The sequence below is a fragment of the Populus euphratica genome, unplaced genomic scaffold (assembly GCF_000495115.2).
Source record: "Populus euphratica unplaced genomic scaffold, PopEup_1.0 scaffold123.1, whole genome shotgun sequence".
Lineage (NCBI taxonomy): Eukaryota > Viridiplantae > Streptophyta > Magnoliopsida > Malpighiales > Salicaceae > Populus > Populus euphratica.
The window spans coordinates 826,918-848,061 of record NW_011499924.1 but is presented as its reverse complement, the minus strand read 5'-3'; the positions used below and the strand labels follow the sequence as shown (position 1 = coordinate 848,061).

Here is a 21,144-nt window from a genome sequence, read left to right as displayed (position 1 = left end):
AATAAATTTTTAAAAATATAAAAAAATATTTTAATATATTTTCAAAACAAAAAAAAAATAATCAAAAACCATCATCTACCACACCCTTAATTAACCAAATTGAATTTTATGCCTTTTCATTTTAACTGTAATCAAACAAAAACTGTATGCCTAATAAATTCAATAAAATTACCGTCTCCATTCACAATTCAGTGTTTGCGATTCTCTAACTGATTAAAAAAAAAATACAAGAGGGGGTGTTCACAAAATCTTTCATTTAATTTGGTAAGAGGAAACAGATGAATAAAACCAAATAAAGAGTTGGGTCAGATACAAGAGGGTGTTCATAAAATCTTTCATTTCATTTGGTAAAAGGAAACAGACGAATAAAACCAAATAAAGAGTTGGGTCAGGGGATAACGAAACCACGTGTCGATTTCCACGTCAGCAAAAAGTTCACCTCTCGTGCTTACACGTCAGCTGAAAAAGGCAACGAAGAACAATAGGGGAAAAGCGAGCTGGATTGGGCGAGACTAGTCTCCATTCTTCCAGAGAAACTAGCACGACAGAAAAGCCCCTCCTTCCTCCTATTTGCCCCCCTCTTATAAGCTTTGATCTTCACCTTTTGCTTGAATGCTGTTTACAGATAATCACCACAATAGCATAGAACTCGTGGTGCTTCCTTTTTCAGTAGTTAACAACATCAAAAAGGATGACTACATGTGACCAGAAAATGATCCTAGATTGCTGTTCGAAATTAACCCCTTGACTTTGTTGTTAATTAACTTTTGCAGTTGTGGTCTAAAAATATGCAAGACCTTGGGGTTTGTGAAGACATTGTTTTCCATGATGATTTTAACATACCGGATGTTGATAAAAGAATTTGCAACTTTGAAGAACTGTTTGGGGGCGATCTAGATCCAATCGGAGCATTTCCTGATGAGAATGATTTGCCATGCTCTTCTGTTGAGAAGGATATGTCTCTCGAGAAATCCAACAACAGAGATGGAAGAGCAGGTATGGTTTTGACACTTCGATTTATGAGAAGAAAATGCCAGTTGTCAAATACAAGTGCTCACTGTGGTTAACACAGTTGGGAAAGTAAACCATACAGAAAATATTTGTTGCGGAAATAAGAAGAATTTGCACACGATTATAACCGAATTACTGACATTTTCTTCAAAAGTGTGAGCAGTGTAGAGAGCAGATTCTAGCCTTTAGATTTCAGATAGTATCGTATATCTTTAAATTTCGGAGAAATAACAGTTCTAATGTCTTAAATCTTTATGCGAGTGAAGGGATCAATTCTGAAATATGTACATTGGAAGTCCCTAACGTTGAAGAGAAGAAAAGGGCTCGAATGTAAGTATATACACTTCTGTTTATTTTTAGAATGCTTCTGCCAGGATTTTATAACAAGTATAGTGGATTTTATTTCTGAGGATCCCAGTCAAAAAGTCCTGTTTCTTGGTTCATCAGCAACAATATCTTTTCCAGTTAGTCGTATATTTTTTATGGTCAATGACTTAATGTAACTTCTGGAGCATGGCCACCTTCATTAAACTAGAGAACAATGCTATCAAATTAGTATCAAGGTCTGAAGGTCATGAGTCAGAATGGTCCAAATGATCAAATTTTATTGCCACTACCAATATCAAATTGAAAAGGGCATAAGCAAGAGATCTAGTTCAGGGCACTAGGATACCCAGTGATTGCTTGCTAGCACTGAAGAAATGTTGCAAATGCCGAATTCCGCCCTTCTATTATCTTATTAATGATAATAATAGAAAAAAAAGGGGTACATCTATTAAGATTGAACTTAAGCCCTTTTTGTGTGGTGCTCGGATTCTTTGACATCTTTGGTGTTAATTTTATCTATTTATTTAGGTTATTTCTTGTATACATTGATTAACACCCCGGGAACAATCATTCATAAACACAGGAAAGCTCTTTGGACTGCCCTTTACTTTCCTCAAGATGAACATTAATTTCAAATGACAAATCAGTAAGGTGACCGTTGCTTTATATTGCTCAAGCACACTGAATCGGCGCTTTAGGCGTGTTTTAAATCATCCAGTCCGTGGGACAAAGATAATGGAGCCTTGGTCTGATCTCTTTGGAAGCGACCATTGAGTTCTTTTTCGCACACATAAACCATGTATTTGGGACTGAACCTGTGTTTAATTTATTTATAATCTTCAGGCTAAATTCAAGAGTAAATAACATGTATCTTTTGATTATGTTCTCTTACGATGTCTATGTTTTTTTCTTTTTCCAGGCACGACAAACAAATTCGATGTGCTCCTAGGAAGCCTAAGTGTGATGTACGGAAGCGAGGAAATGGTTGATAAGTAATGCCAGAGGGCTGTGGCTCTGCTATGGTCGATGTAAAAATCTTAGGTGAGATAAATTTACTTTTTTGAAGAAATAAACTAGAACTGGTGTTGGAAAATACGTGTTCATGAGCGTGGCGATGGTCTCATGGCATCTGGTAAAAATAGTGACTTGATAATCGTTCAATTTTCCATGAATAAATGATATGGGTCCAAATCTATACACGCAGAGATTATATGGATATACAGTTTGATTACATATCATCCAAATTGGAGTAAGTCTCCTGCCTCCTAGGTTAACGTTTCTTGTTTTGGTCATGTATGGAATTTGATTCTAAATTTCTTTGAGCCATGCTAGGTAATCAACTTAATGCACAGGCTAGAACAGCACATTTTATTTTCAAGTTATTCGTTTGAAAACAATTGTGGAATTGATAGATGTCGAGTCTTCTTCCATTCCCACAGTCAGTTTCTTAAGAGAGAGAAAAATATGAGAAATGAAATGTTTTGCTGTGATTTAGAAAGGCCAACTCGCCAAGCGGATGGTAGGTGGAAGCTGCAATCAACTCTAGCAAGCGAAATGCTAACGAGGTCCCCTCGGAGGTTTGGAATGTCAAATTAGGTCTGGCTGGTCTTCATGCCCTTCGGTCTCCACCTAGCTAGCTGAAATCTAATTCTTTCTTGTGCATGGTTAAGATCGAAAGCCAAGGTCTGCCAAGTTACACGGAGCGCCTTACCCTGTTTCTATTTTAACTGCTGCAATACCTTTTTGTTTTTATTATTAATGTAGATATTCGGATATCAACTTAAATTACCTTAATTAATTTTATAAGTTTTAAAATTAATAATTATATAAATTCTTAATGATTTAAAAAAAAAACTTAAACTCATAATTATTAAAAAATAATTCTAAAACTGACCAGTTAAATTACAATTAGTTACTGCTGCAATACCTTTACACATATGGGTGGGTGGAAAGTTATTGGATATTGATAAGAACAGCCCAATTCACTTGGTCAGCTACGATTGTCTAGAACATTCCGGTCAATCCAAGATGGGATCTCTCGATATATATTTTAACTATTACTCATCGAACATTTTAATTAAAAATACTCTGAAACAAAGTCATACAACAGAAATATCTCATATGGCATACTACCTTGCCATAGTTGGAGTTCCAGCTTATACGATCCCTCAAATATTATTTTCTAATAAATGAAATATATATATAGTTCAAGCCCATCTACTGTTAATCCATACTATCTCCTTCCCTGGACAAATCCTAGGTCCTGCATTGAAGCCGAAGAACTTGGACGATCTTTCATAGTTAAGCTCTCCTTTCTCATTGATCCATCCTTCCATTTGCGTATCCTGACATAACAAAAATATTTGGATTTACGCGGTGACCACTTGGAAGGATGTTAGCTCCAACTGGAGTCCTTCTCTGGAAAGGAACTGGTAGGTACTATAGCCTTAGGGTTACACACAAGGTAGCATGGAGATAAACCAGCTTATTCAACTCTTCTCTGCTACTTAATAGCCACTTTTGACCTTCGTTCACTGAGAAATTATTGTCAAGCTCTTCTCTGATTTTAATTTCAACATGCGGGTTCCTTGGAAGGAGCCATAGAACCAAGAGAGAGTGGCATTAGAGGTGTCATATGCTCTGCCAATATGAGAGCTGTCGTACTTCCTCACAATTTCATCAGTGTTTTTTGTAACCAATATTATATATCATTTTTGGTCAAGAAAGACCTAACGCATCGAAGGTCTCTTCTTCTTCCTTTGTTTTTGCTCCTGCAATCAGTTCTTCGTCCTTGTCAACGTGTTTTCTGTTACAATTTGACGTAAAGTGCCCCTGGCAACACTTTGTCTCTGCTCCCTTCCATTCTGTAGCCGCCTTAGTAACTTCTAACATCTCCCCGGAAAGACGTGCCAAGATAACATTGTTAACCTCGTTAAGTGGTCAATCCTATCATCTCGAGTTGATATTAATTTTAAAATTATAATTATAATTATTTTAATTTTTATATTAATTTAAATTAAAAATCAATTTGTTTTATAATCCTGATCTTATTCTTTAGATGAAATATAAATTAAATTTTAAAATTATAATAATGGTTTATAATCCTGAACTATAAATTAAATTTTAAAATTATTATAATAATAATTTTTATTTTTATTTTTATAATAATTAGATTATAATCAACTTGATCTGGGATTTAAATTTTTTTAGAATTCATCCTCAAGTCTAGTTTTTAAATAATTATAATAATAATTTTAATTTTAATTTTGATTAACTTGATTCGTGGCTAGGATTTTATCTTTAATTGATCTTTAAATTAAATTTTAAAATTATAATAATAATAATTTTTTATTTTTTATTAATTCAAATCAATCTAAATTAACCCTTGTAAATAGAATTACATAAGAATAAGCTTGTCTTTCCTCTTTCAGCTGAACAAAACTTCTCTATTAGAGGGGTTTTTCCAACGTGGTGGGGAATGTAAAATTTTTTGCTTTTAAATGCTTTTTAAAAGTGTATTTACCTTAAAAGAAATCATTAGTATTCTTTTGTTATTTTAATATATTTATAAAAAAATTATTCTGATATAATTTTAAAAAAATAATTTCACCAAAAAAATAAAAATACCACAATCAAATCACGGAGCAAAAAGGAAAAGCGGAGCTGTGATGTTAGAAGGCCAACCCTTACCTAGATTGACAAACGGTCATGGATGAATAGTTGTGGATTCTGATGACCAAAATCAAGCAAAATAATAAGATTTGGATTGCATAGCATTAACTACTAGCTACTGTTAAAAAATATATTTATTTTGTTTTATTTATTAAGAATATAATAGCATTTTTAGTTTAGTCTGTATATAATTTTTTATATTTAAATTAAAAAACACTTCAAAATATTATAATTAATAAAAAATTTAATTTTTCTTTTATATTCGTATTTATTTTCCATCAATTTAAATTGTTTTAGCAGCCACGTAGAATAGAAATAATCACGAGGAAAGTTGCCAGACTGTAATGAAAACAGAAGAGGAACGCATGTAAGTGTCATGTCATATCACAAAGGCTAAGGTTATAATGGGAAAACTAAAGGAAAAAAGAAATTAATAGCGTAGCTACCTTAACAACCACGACATTAACAAGGAGGGTTCCAACCTCCCAACTTTCACTTGTGGAAGTTTGTGGGATAGCTTTGGGATTTTATATATATACCAACCGTTTTGATTTTGCATTAGATTTTGATGGATTAGTGGATAAAAGAGGTAATTATTGTTGTGATGAAGAAGCAAGGTCTTCTTTTAACTTAAAAAAAAAACATGATGTTTTTTTTCCCCCGTCTGCCTGTATGGCGCAGGGCATGTGTCTCAATCCATGTTCTTGACTAGACAAGCTGAATTCGCTGCAGCATCGCGCCACCCCTTCCTCCATTAACTTCGAAACCAAGCGATCTTGTAATCGAATGCCATCTCTAACCGCAACGGCACCTGCTTGCTATCTTAAGTTAGCTGTTTAAATCACCTTTTGGTTACACTGTAACCAAACTCAAAATCATGAAAATAAAAACACAAAATTTGATTTTATGGTTATCAGATTATGTTGCAACTTACGAATTAGCCCTTTAGTTTGCCACCTTTCTTGCTTGATGGGTGGACCCACCCTAAAAATCAGAGAGGCTACTGAGGGTGGTCCATCGGGTAGTGTTTAGAATATTTTGTTTAATAAAATCAAGAGACAGAGAAACTCAAAATAAAAATAAAATAAAATAATCAAACAGAAGATAAAGATATAATTATGTTCGACAAGTATACTGGTAAAGGAGCAACCGAAGGGAGCTTAATTTAAGTTGAAATAACTAAAACACCCTTGAGAAATTACAAGGAGAGCCCTCCTTTTCCGATGGCAAAATGGTAAAAATCCAGGAAAATTCTGTTAGAAAGAAAGGAATGTTTGTTGGATGGGTAACGATTTTAAGAAAGAAATTTGCATCCTCTCTTTCCCTCCAATCTTCTCTCTATATAAAATAAAACCCTCCTTTCTATCGCTCTTCATCCGGGTGCTTCTCTCCTCCCTTCTCTCCCCCGTTCAGATTCGCATTTCTTTTTATTAATTTTCTGATCATTGTTTAAGCATGTTTCGTTATTGATGATTTTCGTTTCTTGAATAACAAGTTTCTGTGATTCTTTCTTCTTCTTCTATGATTATTAATAGTATCATGTTCTTTTGTTTTGTGGATTTCGGTCATGATAGTATCGCAGAAATTTCCACCTGCCCTGTTTTTCGTTGATGCTTGATTAAGTTCTATTGGTGAAGAATTATAGTAGGAAATAATAGAAATAGTAGTAGTAATTTCAATTGAGTATAATTTTTAAAAATTTCTTCGTGTTTAATTTCTAATTAAAACTGGGAATATTTCTCAACGAGAGTTTTATATTTATATAGAGAGAGGCAATTCATTCAGAAAGGAAACACAAAAAGCCACCTCCTCCACTTTAAACAGCTAAATCGCCACCACCACCGCAACAAAGTTCCGGGACTACCGTCTAAACGACGTCGCTTACAACACCGATATCTTCCCCCTCTCAAGCCTCCCACTCCATAGACAGCTCTCGCTTCATAATGCGACACCAGGACCTAATAAACCGAAGCGCACTCTGCCTCGCGCGCCTCCGTGAAGTAACCGTCGAAATGGAGTGTCTCCGCCAGGACAACGCCGATCTTCGATCTATCAATCGCGAGCTCAACAATCAACTCAGCGTCCTTATCCAAGCCTCACTCCATAAACACTACAACGACTCTGCAAGGACGCCGTTTGACATTGATATTGGTTTCCACAATTTGTGCAACATCAGCAGCGGAGGAGGTGGAGGTCATGACATGTGCGAAGAGGATGAAAGTCCGACGAGCGTCATGGAGGCAGGGGGCGATGAACGGGAGAGGATTTCGCTGCCTAAGAGTATTTCAGTGAGGTCTAATAGCTACTCGAAGAGGAACCAGGAGCAGGCGGCTAGTGCTAGCGTGACTAGGGCCATCACTCGGCCGAGAACACCAACTCCACTCAACACCGCGGTAATTACTAATTATTCCTTATTAGATCTGTCTAGTCGACTATGATTAATATCGTCTAGCGATTGTTCGCTGCATTCTTTTTGCTCTTTTTTTTTTTCAAATAGTTTTCTTTAATTAATTTGCTTCTTTGCAATTAACTTTTTTTTCGGAAATAATTTATAGATTTATTAGGACACGTGTCATCTGGTGAGATGAAAATGGGAGAGTGAATCCATTGATGTAATTTAGCATAATGATATCAAGAACATTTGAGTGTCAAAATCTCGATGAGTTGATGTGGCTAATTGGATGTTGGGCTTCAATGCTAGTACTTATTTTGTTTCTATAAATCTTGAGTTGGGCTTGAAATGAAATGGAAATAGCCTGGTGGGAGATATAGATCATCATTCGTGAAAAGGCTTATGAAATCCATTGTGAGATGGGTAAAGGTGTGGGAGCTAGCGTAGAGATTAAGTGCAATTGGTTGGCTCCCGTGTGATGAACCCACCATAACACAATAATCCACCCCTTTTTTGGCACGCAAGAGAAGGAAATGGTTAGTAGTTAGTACATTTCAGAGGCGAGGAGCCATTTCATACTGTGGATGGTTGAAAAAGAAATGGAGGTAGAGATTGCTTTCAGATTTCAACCAAATGCTTACGGGTATTTGAAAGTGTATTTTTAATAGGAGTGGCACGGTATGTGACTGCTCGGGCTCCACATATTTGAAAGAAGACCTCATTAGTTATCATAGCGCAGTCTTGGTGATGAGATTGAGAGTATGCTCAAAAGTTTATGGCTTGGAATCTGATAAATCATAATTTGTCATCATAAGAGTCCATTGCTTTCATATTAGCAAGCGTGCATTTAAATGGAATTCTCTGTAATTCTGTGTTGTCATTAACAACTTGCACGATCTTTTAACTCAAGTTGCATGATGATGATATTACAACAGAAAGTTTATGTGCGTAGAGACAAGAAACAGGAGGAGCCACTTGAGCTGGAAGTGTATAACCAAGGCATGTTCAAAACAGAGTTGTGCAACAAGTGGCAGGAGACAGGGGCTTGCCTATACGGCAACCATTGCCAGTTTGCTCATGGAATTGAGGAGCTCCGCCCAGTCATCCGTCACCCTCGCTACAAGACTGAGGTCTGCAAAATGGTCCTTGCTGGTGGTATCTGTCCTTATGGCCATCGCTGTCACTTCCGCCATGCCCTCACTGAGCAGGACAGGTTCCTTAGCCACATCAAGCCCAGGGAAATCAAGCCTGACAGGTAAAATAATGATGTTGATGAGAGAAGTATTATTGGGTTAAATGTAGAGAGACGTTTGTAATCTTGTTAAGAGAGTGGCAAATAACAATAATACTTTTAATCTGGTAAAGTTTAAATATATATCAGTTCAAACTGGACATGTGTAAGCTAAAAATAATTACTAGTAGATATGATGAGGTAGAAAAACAGTTGCGAGTGATTTTGTGCCCAGAAGGTAATGCAATAATGTTAATGCAATAATACTAGTAGACAGGAAGGGGCTGAAAGAGAATATTTCTCTTATTCTTTTCTTTTTTATTGTTAATGCAATAATGCTCTTATTATTATATACGTTCCACTTTGATTTCAAACTAAGCAACTAGTTTTAATGATGCTTTTTGATTCTTGGAAAAGGAAGTAATTTCTGATTGGAGTAATCGTTCACAATTACTGCTTTCATTCTCTCATTTCCTCGTCATCATTTAGCCGTGGTAAATCATAAATGTAATATATGTTCTTCGTGTGACTTTGCTTATGATGAACTTTGGTTTGGCTCCTTAGTCTTTTTTCACATTTTCAGATGAGAACAGAATTCCAAGGATTGCAAACTGAAATTAAAATTTGAGTTTTGGTATGGGAATGCTATGATTCTATTAATTTACAGTGTGATGCAACTTCTTGATTAAGGTTGGTTTGGGTTTATATTATTACCGGTAATGCTCAAAAAGTTTGAACCAAATCATACACAATGAAAGGCTCAAATATCAGACATTGGATCACACTGGAGTAGTTCATGAGTATTTATACACACGCGAAGATAGATACATACATACATAACTTACTGTTCCCCCTTAGGTCATCTTCTTTTGATACTAGCCCAGACAAACCAGATATAATAATTCTAATATTTGGATTTACATGGTGACCGCCAGGGAGGATATCAGGTTAACGTTTGACAAGGGTCCTATGCTGGAAGGGGATTGGCGAGTATAACCTTGGCACTTAACACAAAGCAGCATCGAGATAAACCAGCTCACTGGAAGGGGATTGGCGAGTATAACCTTGGCACTTCACACAAAGCAGCATCGAGATAAACCAGCTCACTGGAAAATTATTGACAAGCTCTTCCCTGATTTTAATTCCAACTTGCGGGTTCTTTGAAAGAAGCAAGAAGAACCAAGAGAGAGTTACACAGGTTGTCTCACATGCTGCAAACTTGAAACCAATAATACTGTCTCTCACAACTTCATCAGAGTGTTTTGTTTCAAAAACTTCATGTTCAGTCAGGAAAAACATCGTAATGAGTCAAGCTACTCTCTTCATCTTTCTTTGTCGTGGCTCTTGTATTCGGTTCTTCTCTCTTGGCCAACATATATATATTTTGCTACAATTCGATGTATGTACAGTTTACTTGGAAAGTCCTAGTTTCTTCTCATTCCCAATCCCTAACCATCGTTGCAACTTCCATAATCTTCCTGGCAATATGTGCCTTGAGAGCATTGCTTCTCCAGCATCACCTATGCCCCCTACGAATGGATTTTCTAGAAAATTAACGGAGAGTATTGCTAGGGTTATATCCAGTAGCTATTGTACAAGCAGCATCATATATATGTCTCTTAAATGAATCTTGCAAATCGACCACCAAACTTTGTCCAGCTGTTCAAGGAATGGTATGAGGCCTTTATTTACATTATCAAGCAGGACCTTCATGTAGAATTTGCGAAACCGCAGGTGCATGGGTGATTCTTCCATGGCAAGTCCATTCCTTAAAATCTATGTTGAAAAGTATGTTTCCCAGAATATCGAACTGCTTGGACTCGGTCGGATCGTTTGGGATAATTCCAAAAGTTTGTTGCTGTTGTCGTGCACATTTGCAGGATCGATCATTTGTCACCAACATATCCATGTTGGCAAACCAGATACCTTTGAGTAACAAGGTAACTTTGCTTCTCTCAAGAATTTCAGCAACTTTTTTGTGCAACTGGTGGAGGTTGAGAAGTAATGTCGGTGACATGCAAGGGAAAGGCCAGTTTATTGGGAGACCATTGTTTCTTCTATGCAAAGCAAACGAGGAAGATAAATCAAACAAAAAAAATTGCCAATATTGATTCAGAATAGGTAATTGCCATCTTTTTTTGAGCCAGATGATGCACGCTTCTATTCTAGGGAAAGCTTAAACTTGAGAAATATATATACTGCTAACAGTTAAAGGCGGTCATGAAGTGTTGCAAAACATTAAATTTTTTCTAAAATAAATTACGAGTGTTGACCTTATAGCATTGGAGGAATATTTCGTGCTTGATTGATGTTAGGTTTGGTAAAATTAAATTAAATTTTATTAATATAAAAGAATTATAAATTCAGGAATGAAATTGAAGATTAAACAAATATTTAGTTCATTTTGTTTGTTAACATAATTAAATGATTTGCATAGTCAACAAAAAAAAAATCTAACTAACTTTTTTAAATTCTTGGATTTTTTAAAATATTTTTTACATCAAAAAAATATTTAGCACAGCGCACACCATTCTAGTAACATTAAATTGATCTCAACAACCTCAGATAATAAGGAATAATATTTAATTTATTACCCATATATAACTGAAATATAAGATAATTAAATCATTGGTCCACTTAAGATGAAACCTTAACCCTGACTAGACTGTTAGCATCAAACCCACAGGGCATCCAAACTTCACGCATAAAGGAGTTAAAAGGGCTAATTCCCACGTTAGCTTGCAATCTTCCTTCTTCTGCATGGTAGATCAAAAAGGCCAAAGCCCACCTATTTAAATTATGTTATTAATCTATGTTTTCTCACGGAGTTAGAAAAAATAAAAATAAAACAGGTTCCCCTTTGCCTTAACCTAGGGGAAAAGACAAAAGGAAAGTGGAAGGAAGCGGACGTTTTGATATATTATACATGTTGTTAAAGTCACATGGCCAGCTCCACCTACCTGGAAATTAATGGGTGGATATGATTAATGGGTGGATAGGCTCCTCTCTTATCCCTGGTCAATAACTAGCCCATTTAACACCCCCATCCCCCACGAGAGAAAGAGATGGAATCAGATGGATGGATCAGAGAAGAGGGAAAGAGATGGAGGTCGAGGAAGTTTCTGGACATGGGTTGGTTCGCAAGAAAATAAGATTTTTGAACTCTCTGGTATTGTATTGCTCATGGAAAAACAGTTTTCTTGCCGACCCCACCCATGCCAATGATTTCCTCAGCTTCCTCCCTCTCCCTGTTTCCTTCTCTCAGTTGTGTACTAAACTCTGCAGGTCTGTTCTTCTTTTCTATTCTATCTGGTATGTCTTAATATAGGGGTTGGTTCTTTTGTTTCAGTATTCTTTTTCCCTCTCCGATCTCTCTTTCTTTTTTTCTTCTTCATTTAGATGAAGAATATAATATATAGCTAGCTAAAGTGGGACTTAAGATGACTTAAACAAATAATACTTCTCGATCGGTGGGAATTTGAAGGTGATTTTTGTAAGTACTCCCTTGCTATAGATTTGCGGGTGAAGATAGGAGAGGTCAGATGATAGTGCATGCCTTGATTTTGAGGTTGGGGACTAGGGCATGCTTCAGCTCGAACAGGAAACAGGTGATTGCGGGGAGTAAATGGAGATTCAAGTATGCTTTTGTCTTTATGTTGAGTAGGTTATAATTACAGACGAAAAGTAATTTTTTTGCCCCTAAGAATTTGAATGAGAGTGGAAAGTGAATCTCCATAACTACAGCCCCAGACTGCATGGGGACAAGGCAACATTGGGAAACCATAAACTTCAATACAAATGGACAAGATTTCTGTTATTTTGAATCCAGTGGTTCGAAGAAGTGTATTTGGATCCATGTTAATCCTTCATTCCATTTTTGTTATGATGTGATTTTTTTATTAAAGTATTTTGTATTTAAAAATATATTAAAATAATATTTTTTTATTTTTTATACGATATCATGATTTTAAAATACTAAAAATATATTAATTTAAAACAAAAAATTTAAATTTTTAAAATATATTTTTAAAATTCAAAAACAAATAGGCTACTTAATAAAACTTCAATGAAAATACAAGCAAAACTTGAGAGAACGATGGCTATTTTAAAATCACAGAGGTTAATATCAAAAAAATGGAAATTATATTGACCTCCACGCGCCATCAAACCATTTGTTCGGTAATTGAAAACTTAGGAGTAATTGAATCATGTATTTAAGATATATATATAAGATCGGGTGATATTGTAATCTCTGTCTACTCCTATCTTTTGAAATTTCCTTATGTTTCCCGGTAAACTTCCATAAGTTTCATTGTCCACTCTCATTGAAAGGCCATCACCCTTCTCTTATGTAAACGGGGGGGAAAATGGCTTCTCTTTCCCAGATTTAACTGTGAATTAAATTTATATTTGAGCGATGAAATCAGAATTAAATTTACATCTTCCTTTGAGATTTAAGTGGTAGATTATTATAATAAGATGGGAACAAATGAAAGTTTCCAGGCCAAAATAATGAGCAACCAAATTGCAAGGGGGGGCGAGGAATTGAAAATTTGATAAAATAAATTTGAAATTTGGCAGAACCATAGAATTTAAATGGCTAGAGGTTGAGAGGATCTCGGCAGGGCCAGTATGAGCTTACGACATGGCCGCAAATCAAGTTTTAGTTGAGCCAGAACATGTGCATCCACTGAATGTTTCTTTTTATTAATATGAATATCCAGATTATTTTATATTTATTTTAATTAATTTTATAAATTTTAAAATTAATGATTATATAAATTTTTAATAACTTTAAAATTTATAAAATTTAAATTAATAATTTTTAAAATACTAACTTAAAATATAATCAATTAAGTTATATCAGTCGAGTTTCAATGAATTTTAACTATTTATAAAGAATGCTTAGGTCCAGGACTTCTACAGATGCATGATCACAGTGATTGGCCAAATATGTCCTCGCTTTACTTCTCTCATTCTAAACACGACATTCAAGTTTCTTGAGATATTTTATAGAAGATCTTCATCTTTTTCTATTGAAAATGTTGTCTGGTCTTTTTTTTTAACTTTTTAAAAATATTCTTCCTTTTATTCTTGTTAATCTTATAACAAACTATTTTCTTGTGTGATTTATGTGCACAAAAGTTATTATATGACCATTTCTGTACTTTAACTATTATTATCATTAATTTTCTTACAAAAAAATTATTATTATTAACAAACATAATAGAAAAATATTTTTGTACGTTATTTCAAATTTTAGATATAAATACGGTACACGGATTAGTTTTTATGTTCTTACTTGAAACTAAAATATTTTTTATTGAGTGGGGAGAGTATATATGTATATTTAAAAAGATGTGTGAAAAAAATGTATAGAAACATGCAAAAGAAATACATTATAAGCACGAATAAAATATTTGATTTCATTCATCTCCTGCCATTAAGCACAAATATAAATAAAACACTCTACCAGGCATGATTAAATAAGTCTCACTTCCAGCACCTCATCTCCTATTACATAAGTATTGAATTGATTTTTATTCTTTGAAAACCCTTATTTATTTAGCATGCAATATATATTTTAATTAGTCCTTTTCTCATCTAAATGCATTATCCATCAATTATATCCTGAGCTTCTTGTTTCCCCCCTATAAATGCACTTATCATCAACTCATTTTCTTAGAAATATTATTCTAACTCCTAACTTATTTTCAGCATTTTCATTTTACTATATATCCATTAATTTATAATATTTATTTAGTATGGAACTTAATAAAAAAAATTATATTATATGTAAAAATATATAAGTATTTGTGGTTAAGAATAATTTTTTGCTTAAATAAAGAATGTGTTACATGATCCAGTCAAACTTTTTACTTAATAAAAAATTAAAAATTTTAACTTCTAATTTATTAATTATCACTTATACTATATTTTTTCTCCAACAGATATTTTGAGTTATTTTATCAAATATTTTTTTTATAAATATTTTAACTTTTTTTTATCGTAAATCATTTACGAGAAACACGTTTTGAATTAAAAGCAAAAGCAAAAAAATCATAAACATTACTGTTGCTATTAATGGTTGTGATTATCATATCAGGTCCCCCACCCTCAAGCAAGAAAACAAACATATTCGACATTTTGTCAGAGTTTCTTGAGCGAAAACTTAATATAAAAAGTCTTGCATAACAGTCCAAAAACCTTATTATTGAGTGACATAAAATTATTATTGGAGCTTAACTTATTATCGACTTGCGCCTTGAAGCTTATCCATCTCTGTGCCTTTCGGAGGAATTCCATGGTAATTAGCTTTCATGCTCACTTAGGTCAACGAAGGAAATATGCTGCTAGCTTTTTGACTTGTTTGCCCGGACGAGTGATCATGAGTCATCTTCCACCTTGAAAGCCATTTTTTCTTCCTCCATTTAACACGAGGCCCCTGCTTTTTACGAAATAGAGGGCCATTACTCGTCACGTTTGGAAATAATATTCATTACATTTTTTTTTTATCTTTTTGACTGGTTGATTAGCGTTAGTATTGAGTTTTTCTTTCACGAGAAAAATAGGCAAAATCCATTTTATTTAGCGTTAGTATCTTTCTTTTTTTACCATATAGATTATTTAATACCCTAGAGTTTTTCTTTCTCGAGAAAAATAGGCAAAATCCATGTCATCCTGGACATGACTTTTCTTTTCTTTTTTACCATATAGATTATTTAATACCCTTTATTTCGCCATAAAATGCTCTCTTTATGACGGAATTTGTTGAAAATAATTGTCAAACATGATCAATGTATTTCCGAAAACAAGACATTGTTTCCACAGAGTGAGTGGAACGCGGCACTGGGCTCTGTATTAGATTTTAAATTAATTAAAGCCGTTGCCGTAATTGGACTGTAAGCCCAAAACACATAGTTTATTAATTCGGCCTCATTAACCTCACTGAAGTCAATAATACAAGTGGAATAACCAATCAAGAGAGCAGATATCACCAAAAAATGGTCCATGCAAATCACCCACAGACAAGGGAAAGGAAGAGGAATAGAAGGGACCCTCGATGAACACAAGAAAGATTAGCCAATTGTTTTTGAATCTATTGCAAATGATATTACCATATGATAAGATCATATAATATAATCTTACTTAGCTCTTACAGATCTTGTCAAAAGAGATATCACGGGGCCTTTATCCAAATACAAATCACATGGCCCTCATTTTCTTCTCCACTTTCACACCAAACCCCACTAGCCACAGTAAAGGATCTTTCTTTCTTAAAGAAACACCATCCATACGGGATCCAATGCTAATAGTCGAGGAGGCGGCATGCGTGTACTCGCATTTAATTCCTTTTTTGTCCAATTTTGTATTTTTTTTCCCCAGTATTGGTAAAAGCTATTGTTCTTGCGTGAAACAAACTTTCGAGGCCTCACGCGCCGCTCTTTGTCCACCAATTGCTAGACAGCGAAAAAACACATTACTCCTTTTGGATTTCTAATGGGACATTGAGCCGTAACTGAGGCCGTCGAGTATCAAATGATTGATCCCTTTTAAACTAGCCCGTGGGCTGGTGTCTCGCCATTCCCACTTGCGCGCCCGCGTACGGGGTTTATGCAATTTGTACACGCGTTTCCAGGAATTTCTGAGAAATTGTGGCTCACCAAGTTTTTTCTGTGCAGGAAAGGCTCGACGTCATTGAGAGAAAATATTTAATGCATTTTAAATGGATTTAATTCATGAAGAGCTTTCATAGATAACGTGTTCTATGTTATGTAAAAGCTAAGGATATAACTCCGAATATACTGACAATTTTAAAGCCTTGGTTGGCCTCGATTAATTTATTTAATACCATGGCATGTTCGACACGTTGGGTTTGCTCACTTCTCGAAGCTGGATAAAGTTACCCTGGGCAGCTTTAGTTGAAGAGAAAACGTCTTCGATACAAGTTGGATGCTCAAGATTTTCAATAACCAGGAAGCAGGACATCAAATTATATAATAAAATAGTGTTTTAACGCGTTTAACAGCTTAGCTTGTTATTTTTAAAAAGAAAATTAAAAGGTACTAAATAAAGTTGAATTATCACAAGAAAAGTGTAAACCGAAGAGGTGATCATCCACCTCCGAGACTCAATTGAAAAATGATTACAATAGCAATCATTCATGCAAAATTAAGAACTCCAGATGCTATGACTATGGAATTAAATTTTCCACCATTTTTGTAGAGTTCACTAATAAAAAATATATATTGTTTTTATATATAGTTTGAGTTTTTTTTTTATTGTTGCATGAAACATTATGAATTGTGTTGTTTTAATTTATCAAATAAGAATAAGATTTTATTGAATTAACATTGCTAAAGAACTTAAAAATTTAAATTATTAAATAAGATTTTAAAATATAATTTATATTATTCTTTAACATATCTCCTCAAATTAAAACTTGTATAAGTTTATATTATTTTATATTTTATTTTTATCAAATAAATAAAAATAATAAAATTTAAATTTATAATTATTTAATTATTAAAATTCTAATATTATCAATTAAAAAATTTAAGCCGTTAATTAAAATTATATAATATAATTTATATTATTTTTTAATAAACATCAAAATTAAAAATTAAAAATCAAATGCTTTCCCATATTTGGAAAAGAAAAAAAGTCTATTATTTGCAAAGTACTGAGAAGCAAATTAATATGGAAAAAAAGAACAGTGGAGCACTTAACATCTTCGTTTTCCTGGTTCATCCTTCCATTTACTCCTATTTCGATTTAATTTGAATACAAGAACCAGTGGAAAAGTAGCTGACATCATTGACGAATAAATGGCATCATCGTGACGTAAAACACGGTGTTTATACCACTTTAATCATCTGTACAATGGACGGCCAAGATTCAACTCGCCCATGTTGTATTGCACAGGAACATTGGCACGTGCTATTATGGCGCTGGATCATTTTTTTAATGTGGAAAAATATTTTCGCATTGTTAATTTTTTTAATAGAAAAAAATTAAATTATGCTGATCTAATCTAACTTATTTAATTTGACGAAGTCAAAGATAATTAGTAAAAATATAATTTAATTTATAATAAATTTTTAAAATAATTTTTTTTAATAAATATTAGGATGAAAATATATTGGATCAATTTAAATCAACCTGGATTAATCAGTCAATTAGGATACCAGGTTATATGACCATAATAGCCTTGTAGAAAGTAAACCAAAATAAATTATAAAACTTAATTTTCAATAAACTCAATTTTAAATGATGAAATTAAAAAAAAATCAATTAAAAAAAGGAATAAAAAATAATTATAGTCAACTCGAGTTAACATGATAAATCCGTGAGTTAGGTCGTAAAACCGAGATAACACAATAGAAAAAAAATTAAAATAAATTATGAAGTTCAACTTCTAATCAACCCAATATTAAAATATGAGATTGGAAAATGACTCAATTAAAAAAATATAAAAAAACTTGAATCAACTTGAGTTAACCAGTCAAATCCGTGCCCCGAGTCATGAAATGTGCATAACATCATATAAAGTAAATTAAAATAAATTATAAAGTTTAATTCTCAATCAAACTAAAATTAAAGGATGAATTTGAGAAAAGAATTTATAAAAAAAGAGAAAAAAAACTCAAGTAAACTGTTAAACTCATGGTTCAAGTTATAAGACTTGAATAACCTCATAAAAATAAATTATAAAAGTTATAAGATTTAATTCTTAATAAATTTAATGTTGAAAAATATAATTGAAATAAAAAAATACTATTTAATTAAATAAATAGTATTTTATAAAAAATGGTACATTAAAATCCCCTTCTATTTTATTTTTTTTGTTAATAGTAGGGGGAGCACCTCCACGAAGTCATTTTCATTATTACCTTACCATGAACATATGATCTCTGAAAGAAGAATACTGAAGATTCTACACTAATACGAAACATGGTTTTATAACCAGTCCTTTCAACATACAACACTAAAATAACTAAGTTGTACATAATCTAGCTCTAACAATTCAGTGTTATAACTCAGTTGTTTTCAAATCACACGAAATATATATATTTGGTACATTAGTTTTACCCGAAGCCTTTTGAAAGATTTAATAAGCGAAAGTGGGGGACGGAGACTTGATTTGTACCGATGTTACCTCTATATCTGAGTGAAAATATTATCGTGGTTAAGTCTGCGTGAGAGAAGAATGCTCGCAACTTTTAAGCTATGCCTACGAATGGCTTTTGTTAAAGTTTGGGGAGAACGATGATTGATCTTTTTAAAGACAAGTGATTGCTAATCCTTTCAAAGACATTGAAAATATGTTTGGAGATATAAAGATTTTCTTGTGAAAATTTTTATAGAGAAAATTTAAAGATATAAAGACATGATTGAAGATTTTTATGGAGATATATTTAGAAATACAAAAATTTCGTTAAAGATTTTTTATGAAAATATGCTATAAAGATTTTAATGGAGATATATATAGAGAAATATTATTGTTTTTTTTTAATTCAAAAAATATAAATATTCTTTATAAAGTAGCTAGTAGTTCTCATTTTTTAATGAAACCGCTAATATGTTCACAAAACCAATTCCATAGCAAGCTCTTCTTGGGTCCAATCTTGCCTTGAGGTTAAGGGGAGATGGGAGGAGATATGCTCTCTATAATGATGTTATAATATTCCATGATTTTCTTTGCTATAGTTTTTTTTTTTTTAGATTAACGTGGGTGTCCGAGTTAGCTTGCGCGCACCACGATTAATTTCACGGGTCTTGAAGTTAACGACCATGTAAGCCTCCAGTGGTCATCATATGAGCAATCAAGGACTCAAATCTAAGACCACAAAAAAAGCAAATCCCTTAATCCCAAGTCCTTAACGACCATGCCAATCTAAGACCACAAAAAAAACAAATCCTTTAATCCCAAGTCCTTAACGACCATGCCATAGTCCTTTCTTCATTGGTGCAGTGATTGTATCTCCGTAATCCTCTCTTCATAATAATGTGATTAATTATATCTTTATGATTCGCTTTTATTCTAATTTGTGTATCTATAATCCCATGTATAGCAGTAAGCTGCTATAATGCTGTAAATATCTCTATTTAAAATAAATACAATATGAAAGAACAGAGAGGGTTTAACTTTTCTACAAATTGGACATCTATCTCATTATCAACACAATTTTTGAAAATTAGAGTGGATAGAAAAAGGTGATTAAAGGCGAATCTCACCGCTGACTTACAATTAAGCTTTATATCTTTGCTCTTTTGTTTTTCATGTCATGGACAAAATCTATAGTAAAGTGATTGAGTGACTCAAACTTTCTATACCCATTTGCTTCTTCCACTATCAAACTAAAAAGTAGTGTGTCTCCTCCATGTCGAGCTAGTGAGTATATCTGTCCTGCCCAAAAGACTAGACAAACTACTCGTGCCATTATTTCTTCAAATTTAAGGTTACACCCCCCCCACTTCATTTTCACAAAGTGTTATATACATCTCTTTCTTCGCCTTTTGTTTAATTTCTTTTAGTTTTTAAATACTGTTAAGAAAAATTGCTTTTCAAATTGTTTTTCCATCCTCCATTAAAATTGTTTTCGTTTCTTGAAATATCAAGGAAATCAAAATGATCCCTTGACGATATGATGGATTGTGAAGTCATGCACAACAAGGACTTGGATGAGTGCCAAATAATTAAACACACGTATAACCATATATTAACGTGGAATATAGAAATAGTGCATGAACCCAGTGAAGGTACTGTCTTGTTATAGATATATTTGTAGCTATTACGACATTGAAATTCAACGAGGGCTTATATATATTGATCAAGTATGGATCAATCGTCTAAACATACGCGTGTACAATTCATCAAAGAAATTAAAAAACATGCACAATTATCCATCGGCCGGTCGCGTCTCATTTTTGTTATAGGTGATTTAGGCTATAATAATTATATCAAGATTATAATATGTATAATATTGATGCCTTGCATGGACTAAATGTAAAAACATGATTTATTTAGCTAGGGTTAATTAAGGGTTATTTATTCTCTTGATTTTGTGACTCTCACGGCTGTCTTAGCAAGTTTCTTTCGATGTTGTTTCATACTGCATGCACATATATACAGTCGAACGCTAAGCCCTAGCTAATTTATATTCACATAATTAATTGATTAATTAAGAGTTCCAGCTTCTTAATTACACCACATATGCGAAAATAATCAGTGCATCAAATACTCTTATTTGAACACTAACTTAATGATTGGACACAACTATTTTAAACAAGCATCTATGCAAAAAAATTGTGCCTCAATGACATGAATAGTTATCGAAGAGACCAACCCAAACTTATAACTAAAGTTGAAAGTCAAAATCATAAATAACTAATAACTCTGGTCACGATCTTGTTCAAGGTCGGGCAAATTAAACTAGCAACAGGAAGCAATAGTAAATATTAATTATTTTCTTCATAATGTGTTTATATGGAATAAGCCTAGGATTAT

General features: G+C 33.3%; 2 protein-coding genes across 2 annotated transcripts; both read left to right on the top strand.

The window, feature by feature from the left end:
* The first annotated feature begins 422 nt into the window (after positions 1-422).
* Positions 423-2,695, top strand: LOC105135525 (uncharacterized). Its single transcript, XM_011040431.1, has 3 exons — positions 423-996; positions 1,273-1,341; positions 2,258-2,695. The coding sequence occupies exons 1-3, from the start codon at positions 789-791 to the stop codon at positions 2,332-2,334; spliced, it is 354 nt and encodes a 117-aa protein (XP_011038733.1). The 5' UTR covers positions 423-788; the 3' UTR covers positions 2,335-2,695.
* Positions 2,696-6,340: 3,645 nt separating this feature from the next.
* On the top strand, positions 6,341-10,073 carry LOC105135524 (Zinc finger C-x8-C-x5-C-x3-H type family protein). Its single transcript, XM_011040429.1, has 3 exons — positions 6,341-7,403; positions 8,338-8,657; positions 9,569-10,073. The coding sequence occupies exons 1-3, from the start codon at positions 6,954-6,956 to the stop codon at positions 9,627-9,629; spliced, it is 831 nt and encodes a 276-aa protein (XP_011038731.1). The 5' UTR covers positions 6,341-6,953; the 3' UTR covers positions 9,630-10,073.
* The last annotated feature ends 11,071 nt before the right edge of the window (positions 10,074-21,144 follow it).